Below are 19,404 nucleotides of genomic sequence, written 5' to 3'. Positions count from 1 at the left end.
ACACAGTGTGAGAGCAATTCCATCTTATTTTCCTCTTTATGCCTCTTCCCCCTTTGCTTTTCTGACATTGGAGCCCTTTCCCCTTTCCTGCCATGCTTTCTCCCATCTGCATGTCCCTTCTTGTCCAGTCTCCTTTAGGAAGGAGAGAGCATGACTTCTCTGTAAGTAGAATTGTGAGAGAAGCATCTGGCCAGGTAGTACCGTTTCTCAAATAAGAAGGCATTCTTAATCATTTTATTCCAGTCTCCATAAGAAGACTTTTCATGACCTAAAGCAGTGCCCTTCTTTTACAGTTGAGGAGGCTGACATTCAGAGAAGTGGAAGGATCTGTCCCATTTAAGGGCAGACTAAGGAATAGCACCTTGGTCTTTTTTGCTTTTGAGCTCTTAGCTTTGCCACATGGGTTAGAATTCAAGATCCAGGCACAACTTTTGAGGGCACTATGGCTATGTGTTTATCTAAACATATTTATAAAGTCTCAATATTTGTGATATTTAAAAAGATGAACGTGATTGTAACTACTTATAATAGTTGAAAACTACAAATAACGCAAATCTTCAATAATTGGTAAGTAGTCAGATACATCACTGGCTATGATAGTGCATGGGGTCATTAATATATGTGTTGTGCAAGAATATTTAATGATATGGAAACACAAGTATGCTATACTACTAAGTGGAAATGGCAGGTTTATCTAGATATCTAGAAATCTATAGATATATTTATATATAGACATGCAGAGATATAAAGAGAATAATCTCAATTATGTAAACGTTTTTTAAAAAATGAACTTGTATTATCTTTGTAATTAAAAAAGAATGCATGGAAGGAAAGAAGGAAAGATTATATAGAATTGATTTTGAGGTGTACTTAACTATGTCTACTATTTGCTCCAATTAACTAGGTCAATGTCACCTATGACCTAAATGTGGACTAGAATTACTTGATCAGAAAAAAATCACAAATGCAGTTTGCCTCTAATGTATTTAATTTAGCCTCTTTAAGCCATCTTATAAATGCAATCACCACTAATAACATAACTTCCATGGAAAAGTGCATTTTGTTTTGAAAACACCATAATTAAAAATGAACTTAGAAAGCACAATCTACTTGGATAAGGAGATGATCTTTATATATTAAAAGCAGGAAGACAGGTCCAATTTCTTTTCTTTTTTTTTTTTTTTAAGATTTTATATGTAAGTAACCTCTACAGCCAATGTGGGGCTCAAACTCACAACCCCAAGATCAACAGTCACACGCTCCACTGACTGAGCTAGTTGGGCCCCTCTCCTATTTCATCTTCCACACTTTCTAACATATAATGAAACATTCTACATGATTGGAATTTAGTCTTATACATTTTTTTCAAAGAACATATAATTTGTTTATGATTTTCACTGTGTTTATTTACTCCCTTTGCACACTTAGGTTAGGAGTATGCTCATTGTCCCTGACAGTCAATTCTCAGATGCCCACAAATGGTTAGCCATTTAACATTATGTATTAATTGGAAAAGATGTTTTACAAGTTGGATACATCATAAAATGAGAGTTTCTTAAATGTATGAGAAGATGAGGAGAGATATAAAATCATATTAATGGTCCAAGAATGCTGAGAATTTCATATCTGAGATGTGAGTTAAAGTAAAGCAAAAACACATTTACTTGGGTGGGAGGGATTCCCATCTATACTGAAGGGAATGTGATTAAATGGTTTTCATTTGCCTCCCTGAGTAACAACTAGGATTATGATAGCAACGCCAACAATAATGACAGCAATAATAATAGCATCTATCATGCTATTATTTGTCAATTTTGTTGATCTTATCAAAGAATCAACTTTTGGTGTCATGGGTTTTCTCTGTTTTTTTCCTCTGTTCTCTAATTATCTTTGTTACAATCTTTATTATTTCCTTTCTTATGTTTGATACAAGCTTCCTTTTTTTCTTTATTGTCCAGTTTTTTAAGGTGGAAGACTAGTTTATTGATTTGATGTCTTTCTACTTCTTAAATATAGATGTTTATGGCTATACATTTCTCTCCAAGCACGGCTTTAGGTGCATCCCATAAGTTTTGATATATTGTGTCTTCATTTCCATTCATCACCAAGTATTTGCTAAGTACTCTTGTGATTTTTTCTTTCAGCCATTGGGTATTTAGGAGTCAGTTGTTTGATTTCCATATATTTGCATATTTCCCAAATTCCTGTCTGTTATTGATTGCTTAATTATTTCTTTTGTGGTTGGGTTAGTAAACAGATTACATAATTAATTAAAGCATTGCATAATCTCAGTCATTTAAATTTATTTAGACTTATTTCACAGCCTAATATATAGTCTATCCTGGTAATATGTTCCATATGCACTTGAGAAGAACGCGTATTCAGCTGTGGTCAGATAGAGTGTTCCAGATGTGCAACAGGACATTTCTGGCTTGCTAGCTTCTTCAGCTCCAAGTCTGGGGAAATAAGCCAAAAAGGAAACTGAAGGAATTCACCACTGTGTCTTTTCTTGTACTCTGAGATCCCAAGTTAGTTTGTTTTCTTCTCTCCACCCTTCAGAGCCTAATGTTTGTTTTCTGTATACTTATGGTCCAGAGAATTTAGTTGTACTTAGCAGGAAGAATAGGGTAAAGCACATCTCCATTTTTCCAGAAGCAAAGTTTTACTCCTTTTCAAGCTTCTGTCATGGTACCCTGGTTATCTTATACCACAGCCAAAACAATCACCATACCTTACACTTGCTCTATACTTTTCTGCATCTGTACCTCTTTATACCATATTTTGTACCTGGAACGCTCTTCACGTCATCTTCCCATGCCCAGATCTTAACTCATCCTTTAAAATTCAAACAAGTAAAACCTCTAGAAAGTGTTCATGATCCCACAAGCTAAATCAAGTTTCCTTTTGTCTATATTCTTTACCACTTTTTCTATCATTTGTTTTGCTTTGTTTTATACTATAGTTGGCTTTATACGTATTTTCTTCTGATTAACTTCTGACTATACTCTTTGGTAGAACCACGGTGTCATGTACATATCTGTGTTCCTTAGTGAGTAGAACACATTGTCTTGAACATTGTAGACAATAAATCTTTGCCAAATGGACAAATAAAAATTAATTTGCTACAGGATATAGATTTTAAATGCAATGCTTTTTATACATATTTGTTGAGCATCCCTTATCTGATTAAATCTTTTCTGAGACATTTTCAACACTTACTTTTATTTCCTGAAGTTTTTATGGTCTGAAAGTTTAATATTCAACTTTTTAATTTTCTTGGAATTTATGTTTTATTTATAAAGTGAAGTAAGTACCTAAAGAAACTTATATCCTTAATTATATCAATAATATTTATTGACTAAAACTTCTATTCTCCATAGATGTATGATATTTCCTAAACTGATACATCAGATTCTTACATACAGCTGTTATATTCTGTTCCAATCATCTGTTTACTTGTCCTTGTGGGGCACTACAATTTTGGCTTTATATTTTATTATTTTGTGGGAATATGGACTATTCATTACCTTCCTTATGTTATAATACACAATTGACTGTTATTCTTCCTGATGAATGTACCTTCTTTTGTTTCTCATATTTTTATTTTGAAAAGGAAATAACATTTACACAGTTCAAAATTCAAAGGAGTATACAGTAAAAGGTTTCCATCTTACCCATTTACACCCCAAAAGCAATTAGTATTGTTAACTTACAATATCTCATTATAGAAATATTTTATGTATAATCAAACATAGGTATATCTTTCTTCACTTATGTTCTACAACATTTTTGCGTACTTAATGCTCTGCTGTTTTGACTGATTATGCTTTCTACCCATGTAAAGTGTCTCTTCACGTTAGTTGATGCTCTTTGTGTGAAATTTTATTATAAATAGATAAACAAATTTTATAGTATGTTACTTGAATTTATGTTTATTAGCCAAACTCCTGAGTGAGATAGGGAAAAAAGTAAGCATTTACTCTCAGAGCATTTTAAAACAGAATATTACTTGTAATTAGTTTTTTATGAGAAGATAATTTAATCGATTAGTATTGTGTGTGCAGTAGATTCTAGGTCAGGTTGAACTGTTCACATGTCCTCGAAGAGGCAGACAGGGAACAGCTGCTGTGTGTAGGCACAGCACAAACGAGGGAGCTGCAGAGCGTGCTCCGCTGCGAAGCCTAGGGTGTATGGGGGTCTGTGAGGACAGATAAAGTCATAAAGTATAGATTGATCTTTTCCATGCTCTTAATTTTCCCCTGAACCACATTCTTCTGTTAGCTCCAGTTTAGCAAGGGGACATTTGGTTTCCGTGCCTAAATCAAGAATAAGTCAATCAGTGCTCTTAAAAGAGTCATCATCCTTCCAGATATGTTGAAGTAAAACCACAAGAACCCCTTCATTCCATACACATTATCATATTATCTTTCTCAGCCACCTGCTGAAAAATAACCAGGGCTAGTGGCATGTGCTGGCAAATCTGCCTGAATCTTTCTACCTTTTTACATTTTTTTAAAGATTTTTATTTTTTAATTTATTTGACAGACAGAGAGCACAGGCAGAGGGAGAAGCAGGCTCCCTGCTAAGCAGGGAGCCTGATGCAGGGCTTAATTCCAGAACCCTGAGATCATGACCTGAGCTGGAGGCACTTAAACTACTGAGCCACCCAGGCGCCCCTCTACCTTTTTAAATTAAAAAAAAATAGAATGAAGCTTTTAGGGCCTGATAATTGAAGTGTAATCCTTTCCTTTGCTCTTCTTCACTCCCTAATAGATGTGTGTGAAAGGACTTTGTAAAAGATGACCATATGCATATTTGGGGATATATTTATCAGTGAGAGAAATAATAAAATAGAAAATCCCAGAGTTTGATGTCAGAACTCTTCCCCCAGTGTGTGCCCTGGAAAGCACTTTTTGTAAACTAGCTTTCTGTTAGAAACTGGGAACGCAGAGTCTAAATTCTTACCAGATGTTTGACCCGCAGCTGTGCCACTTACCAGCTGCATGACCTCAAGCATGTTACCTGTCTCTCTAAGCTTCAGGCCTCTCATCTTTGAAGTGGGAGTAACAGTAGATGCCACCTCATAAGAGCCATAGTAAGGGGTAAATGGCATATCCCTGACTCATAGAAGCCATTATGAGCAGGCACTCCAGAAAGCAAGCTCACTGACATTTTAACTGTTAGCTCCAAAGTGTTCCTTCAGCTAATACTTTTTGCGTTCAACAGGAAAATGGGTGGGGCAGCACCGCCAGATAGCAGCTGGAAAGGAAATCTCCAAGTGCCCTACAATGTTGGACCTGGCTTTATTGGAAACTTTTCTACACAGTTAAGAGATTATTTCTATTGTAACTCTCTTTGGGGGGAGGAAACCTTTTTTCAAAAAAAAAAAAAACAATTACGTAGGATAACAGAAAAAGTAAAATACATCTAGTACCAGCAGGAAACAAAACCACAGGTTGTACAGGGGGATACATTTAAATCGTATCAGACAACTGGACAATGGAATCCTTGCATGTGTACATTTAGAAATGAAGCATGGGAGACTATGGACTCTGAGAAACAAACTGAGGGCTTCAGAGGGGAGGGGGGTGGGGGAATGGGATAGACTGGTGATGGGTAGTAAGGAGGGCACGTACTGCATGGTGCATTGGGTATTATATGCAAATAATGAATCATGGAACTTTACATCAGAAACCAGGGATGTACTGTATGGTGACTAACATAATATAATAAAAAAACATTAAAATAAAAAAAAGAAATCTTTAGAATGATGTAAGAGTTAAAAAATTGTGGGTCTCAAAGCTTTAACCAGTATTTTCAGAATGTGTCCTTTATTTTTGCATTAGAAAAGTCAAGATGCACATCCATTCTAACAACAAAGTGACAAGAATATACAATGTGATTGGAACTCTCAGAGGAGCAGTAGAACCAGGTAAATTAATCATTTGCTCAGCAAATATCAATTGAGCAATTCTTCTGGGCCAGGTACTGTTCTGAGCTCTGGGAACACAGGGTGAACAGAGCACAGCAATTCTTTTTTTTTTTTTTTAAGATTTTATTTATTTATTTATTTGACACAGAGAGAGAGATAGCCAGTGAGAGAGGGAACACAAGCAGGGGGAGTGGGAGAGGAAGAAGCAGGCTCCCAGAGGAGGAGCCTGATGTGGGGCTCGATCCCATAACGCCGGGATCACGCCCTGAGCCAAAGGCAGACGCTTAACAACTGAGCCACCCAGGCGCCCCAGAGCACAGCAATTCTTTGCCCTAATGGAACTTACGTAAACACAGAATACATAAATATGAGGTAATTTTGTATTGTGATACATGTTGTAAAGAAGAGGAAATGTGGGGTTAGGTTGATTAGATGCCCAAATGTTAGTTAATGTTAAGCTGTGCATGCTTCAATTAAAGGATCAAGGGAGGAAGGGCAGGGAGAGGTCATTTTGAAGTATTTTCTCAGGATTTTCTGGATTTGCTTACCATGTATTTTGCTTGGGGAAATATCTTCATGATAGCTACAAGCATCTATATAAAAGATAACACTCTTAGAAAATTAAGGTAACCTTGGGGTGCCTGAGTGGCTCAGTCAGTTAAGCATCCAGCTCTTGACTTCGGCTCAGGTTCTGATCTTAGGGTCATGAGATCAAGGCCCAAGTCGGGCTCCATGCTCAGCTTAAGAGTCTCTCTTTCCCTCTTCCTCTGCCCCACCCCCTCAACCCTGCTCATGTGCACTCACTCTCTAAAAAATAAAAAAAGAAAGAAAATTAAGGTAACTTTGAATTAATGAATCCTTTACATAATTTTATTTTCCATTGAAGTTCGTGAGATATATAGACACATGATTTCCACAAAATTTCAGATGACCTACAGATTAATACATTTTATAAATAGTCTTCATTATGTTTCAGTTCCTTAGGAATTATGGTTATATATTGGTTACCAACAGGCATACAGTTAAATCACATATTTTTCTTAGAAGCAGCCAATGCTTTCTTTCAGGGGTAAAGAATATTGGTATGCTTTCAGTGAGTACTAAATAATATGTAATGGACAATTCATTGAATCTTCCTAAGTACCTGTTTTGTGCCAGCTCTGTATTAGGCATGAGGAATGGAGGGGTAAAATGAAGACATGAGCCATGGATAAGAAGCCATATATTCAAGTGTGGTAACTGCTTTGTCAGATATGATAGGATTGCTCTAGGAGCTGGATTGTGGGAGCAGTTTCTTCCCATTTGGAAGCTAGGAAAGAGTCACAGAGGGGGAGAATCGCTGAGCTGTACCTTGAAAATTGAGCAGAAGGAATAGGAAGTGGAGAACTTACTACGTGGCCACTGCGTTCTCTTACTCTGAAAATACTGGAAGCAAATTGATAAGTAGGTAAGAGAGGAGTATCAGAGAATTATAAAAGGAGGTGCATAGAATAATTTCTATACTTTTATACTTATCATTACTTCTATACTTATGATTACTATCATACATTGAAGTATATATTTGCTTATCACATTCATATTTTCTTCATACATCAAAATCAGAAAAAAATAGTATATTTACACAGGTCTTCAGGAACCTTGGTATCTTTCTTTGAGTCATGAGTGCTCTGTATTTGGTGCTCTTGAGTCATTTGCAGTTTGCTCCACTGTTGACCTGGTATGACAAGTACTTTTGTAATGATACTTTCTAGACAGATATGTCATTCTTGGAGGTCACCGTGACTCATGGGTGTTTGGTGGCATTGACCCTCAGAGCGGAGCAGCTGTTGTTCATGAAATTGTGAGGAGTTTTGGAACACTGAAAAAAGAAGGTAATATAAACAAAGTAAAAAGATCGGCCTCTCTGAATCTCAGTGTAGTCTTCTCTAAAGTGGGTAAAATTACCACCTTCTCACAAGATTGTATGAAGGGTCAACTGAGAGGATGTGTGCAAAGTATACCATCTTAGTAGCATCAAGTACTTAGTAATACCTATTAGCATAGAACAGCTTTCCATAACTAGTGGCTATATTACTCATCTGGGTTAGTTAATTATATTGTTTATTTATTTTTGCTTATTTATAGAATGTTTACATTATTGATATTCATAAAATTATAATCTGAAATAAAGGAATTCTGCTGTTAAGGGTTGCTCTTGACAACAAAGAAGGTGGAGGTGGGTTTCTTCACAGGAGAGGACAAACCAAAACAGGTCATAAGCCAAATTGTACTGATCAGAGAACTGTCCTCGCACCCTTCTAACCTCACACGTCAGGTCAAGTGTCCCAAGTAAGGAGATGGAAGCTTTCTCAGAAAACTACTGGTCTCGCTGCCTAATAGGATTTCTCGAATCTTTGCTGTTTGCATTCCCACACCCCCAGCCTTGGTTTGCCCTCTCAAGATTTAGGTTTCTTCTCCTAGCACCAGTGCTTTAATTGTTTTAGAATCTTCCTATGAAAACAAAGATAAGATTGATTTCAAAAGGCTACTTTTTAAAACATATTACACCTTGAGAGCAGAAAATCTACTCTGTGTACTGACCCTGCAAATGAGGGTTCGGGGCTGGAAATGTGATCTATGATTTTTTAGCAGCAGTAAAAACAATGGCAAAAATATGTTAAGTGTGCATTGTACTCGTTTCCTCAGAGAACCAGTGTTTTCACGTGTTCTCTGTTTTGAACTCCTAGTAACCAGGGAGAAGTTTAGTTATTTCTGTTCTCACATCACCAATAAGCTAAACAAGGTTTATAGAATCCAGTTGTATAGCTAGTGAGTTGTGTAGCTGGTGTGTGGCAGAGTCAGAGAATCAGGGTTTCAACTCGAATTTCTGGCTACCAGTCCACAAAGCCACGTCTCTCTTTAAAACAAAATGGTGAGGAGCTATATTCTTTTTTCCGCACAGCCATCTTATATTTTAAAGACACAAAATTATGAAGGCTTGAATCTACATAGCTCATGAATTAGCTAGTGTTTAATAGCAGTGTAAAACAATGCCATGATTTTTCAATAAGATTCCCTATGATGAATACAAAACATCACAGTGACAATGATAGCATGCCAAAAGAATGCAATGATAAGGAATAACAATTCATAGGAAATTTGAATAATATCATGAACAAACTTGACAAAAATAAAACACTGGACTCAGCTGTAGGGATACACATTCTTAAGAAGCACAAATGAGCTATTTACTGAAATAATGACAAGTTTTTGGAGCATGCATGAAGTGCTATATTTGTAAACATGACTCCATTCAATCTTCCCCCAAATCAAGTAATATCTTCATCTTTACCTTGCTATTCCTGGGGTACAGATGAGGAAAGGGAAACAGAGAAAGCTTGCGTAACTTCCCCTCAGTCCTACTGCTAGTAAGTGAAAGAACTGGGAATTGAAATAAGATCTTTCTTTAACTCCAAGGTCAGTGTTTATAACTCCCAGCCACATCACCTCCTTGTTGAGTGATGCTTAATTATTGTAGCAGCCACAGACATCAGTACTGCTAACTGAGCTTCTGTTGACAAATTCTGGCAGAGAATGGAGTGAAATCACACAACCAGCTGACACTGAACAATTGTTTGTGTGATGCCAGAATGTGGAAGAGTTGTAAGGAATTTTCTCTCAGTTCTATCTGCTCTCAGAACACAGACCACATCTAACACTTTCTTCTTTCTCTCTGGCAGCTGCAGAGCCAGATGGCTGCCTGTGTGTATCTAATCATTATATATCAGTTAGAATATTATGACTTCACAGAATTTTTGCTGTGTCTACATTTTCCCCCTTTTTAGTGCAAATGTGCTCTTTTGTATTGACAAATCAGCTTTAAAATCTCACGAAAGGAAATTATATAAGTCAAAATTCTCACCAGAGTTCACCTTTCCTAAACAACCAATGAAGTTTTAGGGTTGTTTTTCTGTGGAGTTTTACAATGTTTTGGATATATTATGCATTTTCCCAGCATTTATATGTATTCACATATATTTTAGGATGGAGACCTAGAAGAACGATTTTGTTTGCAAGCTGGGATGCAGAAGAATTTGGTCTTCTTGGTTCTACTGAGTGGGCAGAGGTAGTTGATAATTTGCTACAATATAAATTTTCATAATAGCAAAGCAGTTAATACTTAATTCTCAAAAATGTAAAAATAACAATTGAATTCAGTGAGGATATATTCAGACTTTTTTCTAAAATCTGAAATAACACATCCTTGTTTAAAAATAACAATTCTTTGTATTGAAGAACTGTTTTGTTTGAACTTTTGAAGCCACTTAATGTCAATTGTCAAAATGATTTATCTTCATTTTCTGGGAGTGTGATAGTAAATAAGTAATTCACTAGAAACCAAACATCAAAATAAGATATCACATTTCTATCGCCATTTCCAAATTAGCTCCTAAAGCTATCCACATTTAAATCCCCCCCTTGAGCCTGTACAGTAGTTGCCCCCAAACTGGACAACCTAGAATAAATGGATAAATTCTTAGAAACATATAATTTTCTTGGGTCCATAGCCTCTCATGGTTTCAGAGGGGAAGGGGATTGGGGTGAGGGGGTAGCAAGGTGATGGGTATTTATGTTCCTTATATGACTGACTCTGAATTAAGTCATGGTAAAAATGAGACAGGAAGTCTCACTGAAGAATATTTGATAGGCCCCTTTAGAAGTAATTTTACCTTTACACTGAAGATGTTATATACAAACCAAATGGTAACCACAGATCAGAAACCAGTAATGGATATGCAAAAAATAAAGACAGGAATCTAAGTATATCACTAGAGAAAGCCAACTAACCACGAGAGAAAAGAGCCAAAGAAGAAAGGAACAGAGAGGAACTACAAAAACAAACATAAAATGAGCAACAGAATGGCAATAAGTATATCCCTATCAATAATTACTTTGAATTTAAATGGACTAAACATTCCTATCAAAAGACAAAGGGACAGAATGGATAAAAAAAGCAAGACCCATCTACATACTACCTACAAGAGACTCATTTTAGAGTTAGAGACACATGCAGGCTGAAAGTGAAGGGATGGAGAAGCATTTATGCAAATGGCTGTGAAAAGATATCTGGGGTAGCAATACTTATATTGGACAAAATAGACTTTAAAACAAAGACTGCAACAAGAGACAAAAAAGGACACTATATAATCGTAAAAGAAACAATCCAACAAGAAGATATAACAATTTTAAATATTTATGCACCTGACATGGGAGCATCCAAATACATAAAGCAGTTAACAACAAACATAAAGGAACTAATTGATAGTAATACAATAATAGTAGGGGACTTTGATGTCCCATTTACATCAATGGATAGATTATCCAAACAGAAAATCAACAAGGAAATAGTGGCTTTGAATGACACTTTGGACCAGATGAATCTAACAGATATATTCAAAACATTCCATCCTAAAACAGCAGAATACACATTCTTTCCAAGTGTACATGGAACATTCTCCAGAATGATCATATCTTAGGTCACAAAATAAGCCTCAACAAATTCAAAAAGATTGAAGTCATACCATGCATCTTTTCTGACCACAGCACTGTGAAACTACAAGTCAATCACAAAAAAAAAAAAAATCTGAAAAGAACACAAATACATAGAGGTTAAGTAACACGCTACTAAATAATGAATGAGTCAACCAAGAAATGAAAGAGAAAATCGAAAAATACATGGAAACAAATGAGATTGAAAACACAATGGTCCAAAATCTTTTGGATGCAGCAAAAGCTGTTCTAAGAAGGAAGTTTATAGCAATACAAGCCTACTTCAGGAAGCAAGAAAAATCTCAGATAAACAACCTAACCTTACATCTAAAAAACTCGAAAAAGAAGAACAAACAAAACCCCAAATCAGTAGAAGGAAGTCACTATAAAGATTAGAGCAGAAATAAATGAAATAGAAACTAAAACAAAAAAAAAAAATAGATCATGAAACCAGGAGCTGGTTCTTTGAAAACATCAACAAAATTGATAAACCTTTAGCTAAACTACATCAAAAAAAAGAGAAGACTCAAATAAACAAAGTCAGAAATGAAAGAGAAGAAATAGCAACCAACACCACAGAAATACGGATTATAGGAGAATATTATGAAAAATTATATGTGCCCCAAAACTGGACAACCTAGAAGGAATGGATAAATTCTTAGAAACATATAAATTTCTGGGGTCCATAGCCTCTCATGGTTTCAGAGGGGAAGGGGATCGGGGTGAAGGGGTAGCAAGGTGATGGGTATTAAGGAGGGCACATGTTGTGATGAGCCCTGGGTGTTATACGCAACTAATGAATCATTGAATACTACATCAAAAACTAATAATACAGTGGCTAACTGAACTTAATAATAATAAAAAACACAAACATATAATTTACCAAAACTGAATCAGGAAGAAATAAAAAATTTGAATAGACCAATTATCAGCAATGAAAGTGAATCAGTAATCAAAAAATTCCCAACAAACAAAAGTCCAGAAACAGGTGGCTTCACAAGTGAACTGTACCAAAAATTTTAAAAAGATTTATTAACTATTCTTTTCAGATTAACCCAAAAAATAGAAGAGGAAAGAAAGCTTCCAAATTTATTCTATGAGACCAACATTACCCTGATACCAAAACCAGAGAAAAACACTACATAAAAAGAGAACTACAAGCCAATACCACTGAGGAACATAGATGGAAAAATCCTCAACAAAGTATTAGCTAACTGAATCCAACAATACATTTAAAAAAAGTCATTCGCCACAATTAAATGGTATTTAATCCTGGGTGGTTCAATATTTGCAAGTCAACCAATGTGATCCACCACATTAGCGAGAGAAAGGATAAAAACCATATAATCATTTCAATAGATGTAGAAAAACCTTTTGACAAAGTACTACATCCATTCATGATGAAAACCCTCAACAAAGTAGTTTAGAGGGAACATACCTCAACATAATAAAGGCCATATATGAAACCCCACAGCTGACATCATGCTCAGTAGTGAAAAACTGAGAGCTTTTTTCCTAAGGTCAGGAACAAGGCAAGGATGTCCACTTTCACCACTTTTATTCAACATAGAACCAGAAGTCCTAGACACAGCAATCAGACAAGAGAAAGGAATAAAAGGCATATACATTGGTAAGAAGGAAGAAAAACTTTCACTATTTGCAGGTGACATGATACTATAGGAAACCCTAAATTCCACCAAAAAACTACTAGAACTTATACGTGAATTCAGTAAAGTTGCAGAGTACAAAATCAGTAGGCAGAAATCTATTGCATTTCTATACACTAATAATGAAGAAGCAGAAAGAGAAATTAAGGAAAAGCAATCCCATTTACAGTTGTACCACAAATAATAAAATCCTAGGAATAAACTTAACCACAGAGGTGAAAGACCTTTACTTGGAAAACCTTAAAACATCGATTAAAGAAATTGAAGATGACATAAACAAATGGAAAGAAATTCCATGCTCATGGATTCGGAGAATAAATATTGTTAAAATGTCCATACTACCCAAAGCAATAAACAGATTTAATGCAATTCCTCTCCAAATACCAGCAGCATTTTTCACAGAACTAAAACAAACAATCCTAAAATTTGTGTGGGACCTCCAACGGCCCCAGATGGCCAAAGCAGTCTTTATTTATTTATTTTTTTAATAATGATTTTTTATTTTATTATGTTAGTCACCATACAGTACATCCCCGCTTTCCGATGTAAGGCTCAATGATTCATTAGTTGTGTATAACACCCACTGCACCATGAAATACGTGCCCTTCTTACTACCCATCACCGGCCTATCCCATTCCCCCACCCCCCTCCCCTCTGAAGCCCTCAGTTTGTTTCTCAGAGTCCATAGTCTCTCATGTTTCATTCCCCCTTCTATTTACCCCCCCTTTCTTTATCCCTTTCTTCCCCTACTGATCATCCTAGTTCTTATGTTCCATAGATGAGAGAAATCATATGATAGTTGTCTTTCTCTGCTTGACTTATTTCACGTAGCATTATCTCCTCCAGTGCCGTCCATGTTGTAGCAAATGTTGAGAACTCGTTCTTTCTGATAGCTGAGTAATATTCCATTGTATATATGGACCACAACTTCTTAATCCAGTCATCTGTTGAAGGGCATCTCGGCTCCTTCCACGATTTAGCTATTGTGGACATTGCTGCTATGAACATTGGGGTGCATATGGCCCTTCTCTTCACTACGTCTGTATCTTTGGGGTAAACACCCAGTAGTGCAATGGCTGGATCATAGGGTAGCTCAATTTTTAACTTTTTAAGGGACCTCCACACTGTTTTCCAGAGTGGCTGTACCAACTTGCATTCCCACCAACAATGTAGGAGGGATCCCCTTTCTCCACATCCTCTCCAACAATTGTTGTTTCTTGCCTTGTCTATTTTTGCCATTCTAACTGGCGTAAGGTGGTATCTCAGTGTGGTTTTGATTTGAATTTCCTTGATGGCTAATGATTTTGAACATTTTTTCATGTGTCTGTTAGCCATTTGTATGTCTTCATTGGAAAAGTGTCTGTTCATATCTTCTGCCCATTTTTTGATTTGTTTATTTGTTTCTCGTGTATTGAGTTTGAGAAGTTCTTTGTAGATCTTGGATACCAGTCCTTTATCTGTAGTGCCATTTGCAAATATATTCTCCCATTCCGTGGGCTGCCTCATAGTTTTTCTGACTGTTTCCTTGGCTGTGCAGAAACTTTTAATCTTGATGAAGTCCCATAAATTCATTTTATCTTTTGTTTCTCTTGTCTTTGGGGATGTATCATGAAAAAGGTTGCTTTGGCTGATGTCGTAGAGGGTGCTGCCTATGTCCTCTTCTAGAATTTTGATGGATTCCTGTCTCACATCGAGGTCTTTCATCCATTTGGAGTTTATTTTTGTGTATGGTGTGAGAGAGTGGTCAAGTTTCATTCTTTTGCATGTAGCTGTCCAATTTTCCCAGCACCATTTATTGAAGAGACTGTCTTTTTCCCACCGGATGTTTTTTCCTGCTTTATCAAATATTCGTTGCCCAAAGAGCCGAGGGTGCATCTCTGGGCTCTCTATTCTGTTCCATTGGTCTATGTGTCTGTTTTTGTGCCAGTACCATGCTGTCTTTGTGATCACAGCTTTGTAGTACAGCTCGAAATCCGGCATTGTGATGCCCCCAGCTTTGTTTTTCCTTTTCAACAGTTCCTTGGAGATTCGGGGCCTTTTCTGTTTCCATCCAAATTTAAGGACTATTTGTTCCAGTTGTTCGAAAAATGTCCTCGGTATTTTGATCGGGATAGCATTGAAAGTGTAGATTGCTCTGGGTAGCATGGACATTTTAACTATGTTAATTCTTCCGATCCATGAGCATGGAATATCTTTCCATCTTTTTATGTCTTCCTCAATGTCTTTCAAGAGTGATTTATAGTTTCTAAAATATAGGTCCTTTACGTCTCTGGTTAAGTTAATTCCAAAGTAACGTATGGTTTTTGGTGCTATTGTAAATGGGATGGATTCCCTAATTTCTCTTTCTTCGGTCTCGTTATTCGTGTACAGAAATGCAACTGATTTCTGAGCATTTATTTTGTATCCTGCCACGTTACTGAATTGCTCTATAACTTCTAATAGTTTGGGAGTGGCTTCTTTTGGGTTTTCCATATAGAGTATCATGTCATCTGTGACGAGAGACATTTTGACTTCTTCTTTGCCAATTTGAATACCTTTGATCCCTTTTTTGTCGTCTGATTGCTGTTGCAAGGACTTCTAGTACTATGTTGAATAATAGTGGCGAGAGTGGGCATCCTTGTCGTGTTCCTGATCTTAAGGGAAAGGCTTCCAGCTTTTCCCCATTGAGAATAATAGTTGCAGTAGGCTTTTCATAGATGCCTTTATGATATTGAGAAATGTACCCTCTATTCCTGCACTCTGAAGGGTTTTAATCAGGAAAGGATGCTGTATTTTGTCAAATGCTTTTTCGGCATCGATTGAGAGGATCATATGGTTCCTGAGTCTTTTCTTGTTGATCTGATGTATCACGCTGATTGATTTGCGAATATTGAACCACGGTTGCATCCCAGGTATGAATCCCACTTGATCGTGATGGATAATCCTATAATGAACTGTTGGATTCTATTAGCAAGTATCTTGTTGAGGATTTTGGCATCCATATTCATTAGGGAAATCGGTCTGTAATTCTCCTTTTTGAGGGGGTCTTTGCCTGGTTTGGGGATCAAGGTAATATTGGCCTCATAGAATGAGTTTGGTAGCATTCCTTCTGTTTCTATTTTTTGAAATAGCTTTAGGAGAATAGGTATTATTTCTTCTTTGAATGTTTGGTAGAATTCCCCAGGAAAACCGTCCAGGCCTGGAGTTTTGTTATTTGGAAGGTTGTTTATCACTGACTCAATTTCTTCATAATTAATTGGCCTGTTTAAGAAATCAATTTCTTCCGGTTTCAATCTTGGTAGTTTATAGGTTTCCAGGAAGGATTCCATCTCTTCCAGATTGCTTAGTTTATTGGCATATAGCTGTTGATAAAAAATTCTAATAATCCTTCCAATTTCAATGGTGTTCGTCATGACCTCTCCTTTTTCATTCATAATTTTAATAATCTGGGTCCTTTCTCTTTTCTTTTTGATAAATCTTGCCAGAGGTCTGTCAATTTTATTGATTCTCTCCAAGAACCAGCTTCTAGTCCTGTTGATCTGCTCTACTGTACTTCTGGTTTCTGCTTGATTGATTTCAGCTCTAATTTTGGTCAACTGCTTCCTCGTGTGTGGATTAGGCCTGTCCCTCTGTTGCTGTTCCAGCTTCTTGAGGTGAGAATATAAAAACTGCATTTTAGGTTTTTCTATTCTTTTGAGTGAGGCTTGGATGGCTATGTATTTCCCCCTTAGGACTGCCTTTGCAGTATCCCATAGGTTTCGGACTGTTGTATTTTCATTCTCATTGATCTCCATAAATTGTTTAATTTGATTTTTGATTTCCTGGTTTATCGAGTCATTCCTGAGCAGGATGGTTCTTAGTCTCCAAGTGTTTGAGTTTCTTCCAAATTTTTCCTTGTGGTTGAGTTCCAATTTCAGAGCGTTGTGGTCTGAGAATATGCAGGGGATAATTTCAATCTTTTGGTATCGGTTGAGACCTGTTTTGTGTCCCAGAACATGGTCTATTCTTGAGAATGTTCCATGGGCATTAGAATAGAATGAGTATTCTTTGGTTCTGGGGTGTAGTGTTCTATATATATCTATGAGGTCCAACTCGTTGAGTATGGCATTCAAAGCCTTTGATTCTTTGCTTAGTTTATGCCAGGGTGTTCTGTCTATTTCTGATAGTGGAGTGTTGAGGTCCCCTACTGTTAATGTATCTTTATTTACATGTCTCTTTATTCTGGTTAAGAGTTGGCTTGTGTATCTTGCTGCTCCCCTGTTGGGGGCATATATATTTATAATTGTCATATCCACTTGTTGAATACTTCCTTTAAGAATAATATAGTGCCCTTCTGCGTCTCTAACTATAGTCTGTAGTTTAAAATCCAATTTATCTGCTATGAGAATTGCTACCCCAGCTTTCTTTTGAGGTCCATTTGCGTGAAAGATGGTACTCCATCCCCTTACTCTCAGTCTGAATGCATCTTTGGGTTCGAAATGAGTAGACAGCAAATGGATGGGTCATTTCTTTTTATCCAATCTGCAACCCTGTGGCACTTTATGGGAGAATTTAAGCCATTCACATTAAGACTGATTACTGAGAGATATGCTTTTAATGATGCCATGTTGCCAGTAAAGTCTTTGTTTTTATTGGCTGTGACTTTCTGTTCTGTATCACTCTTGGGGCCTTTTTACCTTTATAGAACCCCCCGTAATATCTCCTGTAGAGCTAGTTTCGTGGTTACGAAATTGGTTAGTGACTGGCGATCTGAAATGCCTTTATTTCTCCATCAATTCTGAATGACAGCCTTGCTGGATAAAGGATCCTTGGCTGCATGTTTTCCTCTGAAAGAGCTTTAAATATGCTCCCCCAACCCTTTCACTCCTTCCAGGTCTGTCTAGACAGGTCTGACGTAATTCTGATGCCTTTGCCTTGGTACGTGAGAAATTTCTTTGCCCTGGCCACTTTTAACACTGTATCCTTGGATCTAATATTTGCGAAATGCACTATGACGTGACGTGGCGTAGGTTTGTCGTGGTTGAGCTTGGGAAGGGTCCTCTCTGCCTCTTGGACATGAATGTTTGTTTCCCTTGCTAGATTAGGGAAGTTTTCAGCTATAATTTGTTCAAATATCTCTTCTAAACCTCTGTTTTTCTCCACCCCCACGGGGATGCCGATGATTCTAACATTGGATTGTTTCATTGAGTCAGTAATCTCCCGTAACCTACATTTGTGGGAGTGGATTTTTTTAAGAGCATCTTCTATTTTCATTTTTTCCTCTATTAACCCATTCTCCAATTCACTAACCCTTTCCTCTGCTTTGGTGACCCTGGCCGTCAGAGCCTCTAGTTTTGCCTGCATTTGGCTCATAGAATTTTTAATTTCTGTCAGATTCGCTCTCATTTCTGTTCTTAGGGATTCTATATTCTCAGTAACCTTTTCGTTAATACTTTTTTCAATTCTGCTCATCATTTTGACCATCGTTACTCTGAATTCCATTTCTGATAATTTGGTTACATCCATATCCATTATTTCTGTGACAGAGGCCACAGACTCACTGTCTTTTCTTTGCTGGGGGGGTTGCTTCTCCTTCTTGTCATTCTGATGAGGAGAGGTTGTGGGGTTTTCCAGAGCCCAAATTATTGACTGGGTCCCAGGCCGTGCCCCTTGTTTTATAGGGATCTTAGGGATGTGGGCTTCTTCTTTAAAGATTTTATTTATTTATTTATCTGAGAGAGCGAGACAGACAGTCAGCAAGAACGGGAACAGAAACACTGGAGTAGGAGAGGAAGAAGCAGGCTCCCAGCAGAGGAGCCCGATGAGGGACTCCTTTCTGGAACGCTGGGATCACGCATTAAGCCAGAGACAGGCGCTCAATGACTGCACCACCCAGGCGCCCCGGGTTGTGGGCTTCTTGATTTTTCAGCCTGCCTTCTGTGTTCTGGGGGAGGGGCCTGCTGCACCGATACTCAGGCAACCCTGTTTGGGTAGAGTCTCCGTTTCCCCCGCGAGGAGGGATGGGGATGGGCACGCTGTGAGCCGGTATTTCCAGGCTTTTGTTCTCTGGTGGCTTTCCCTGGCGGTCGGCTCTGCCTCTTCTGAGAGTCAGAGCAGCAGAGGCTGCATTGTCACAGGACAGAGGGATTGCAGCCTGTTCTCCACTGATGTTCTGGCCACTTTAACTCTGTTACTGTTGGTGCTGCTCAACCCTGCAATGTCCCAGGATGTGCGCCCCACACCCGGTGTCCCTGCCCTCACTTCCAGGGCCGGTGCGTCTCTGTCCTTTGTGTTTCTAACGCCGCCAGCCACCGGCCG

At 37.5% G+C, this 19,404-nt stretch overlaps 1 protein-coding gene across 1 annotated transcript in view; it reads left to right on the top strand.

Moving 5' to 3' along the window:
• LOC125281621 (glutamate carboxypeptidase 2) overlaps positions 1-19,404 on the top strand; it is a 93,256-nt gene that overhangs the window by 32,029 nt on the left and 41,823 nt on the right. Inside the window, exons 8-11 of the mRNA XM_057316891.1 lie at positions 5,227-5,325; positions 5,847-5,932; positions 7,684-7,803; positions 9,955-10,037. Of these exons, the coding sequence (XP_057172874.1) occupies positions 5,227-5,325; positions 5,847-5,932; positions 7,684-7,803; positions 9,955-10,037 (388 nt within the window). The remainder of the gene's footprint in view (positions 1-5,226; positions 5,326-5,846; positions 5,933-7,683; positions 7,804-9,954; positions 10,038-19,404) is intronic.

This window comes from Ursus arctos, unplaced genomic scaffold, assembly GCF_023065955.2.
Source record: "Ursus arctos isolate Adak ecotype North America unplaced genomic scaffold, UrsArc2.0 scaffold_22, whole genome shotgun sequence".
In the NCBI taxonomy this organism is placed as follows: Eukaryota; Metazoa; Chordata; class Mammalia; order Carnivora; family Ursidae; genus Ursus; species Ursus arctos.
Note: the sequence above shows the minus strand (reverse complement) of the source record. Positions and strands in the feature narration are given on the sequence as shown.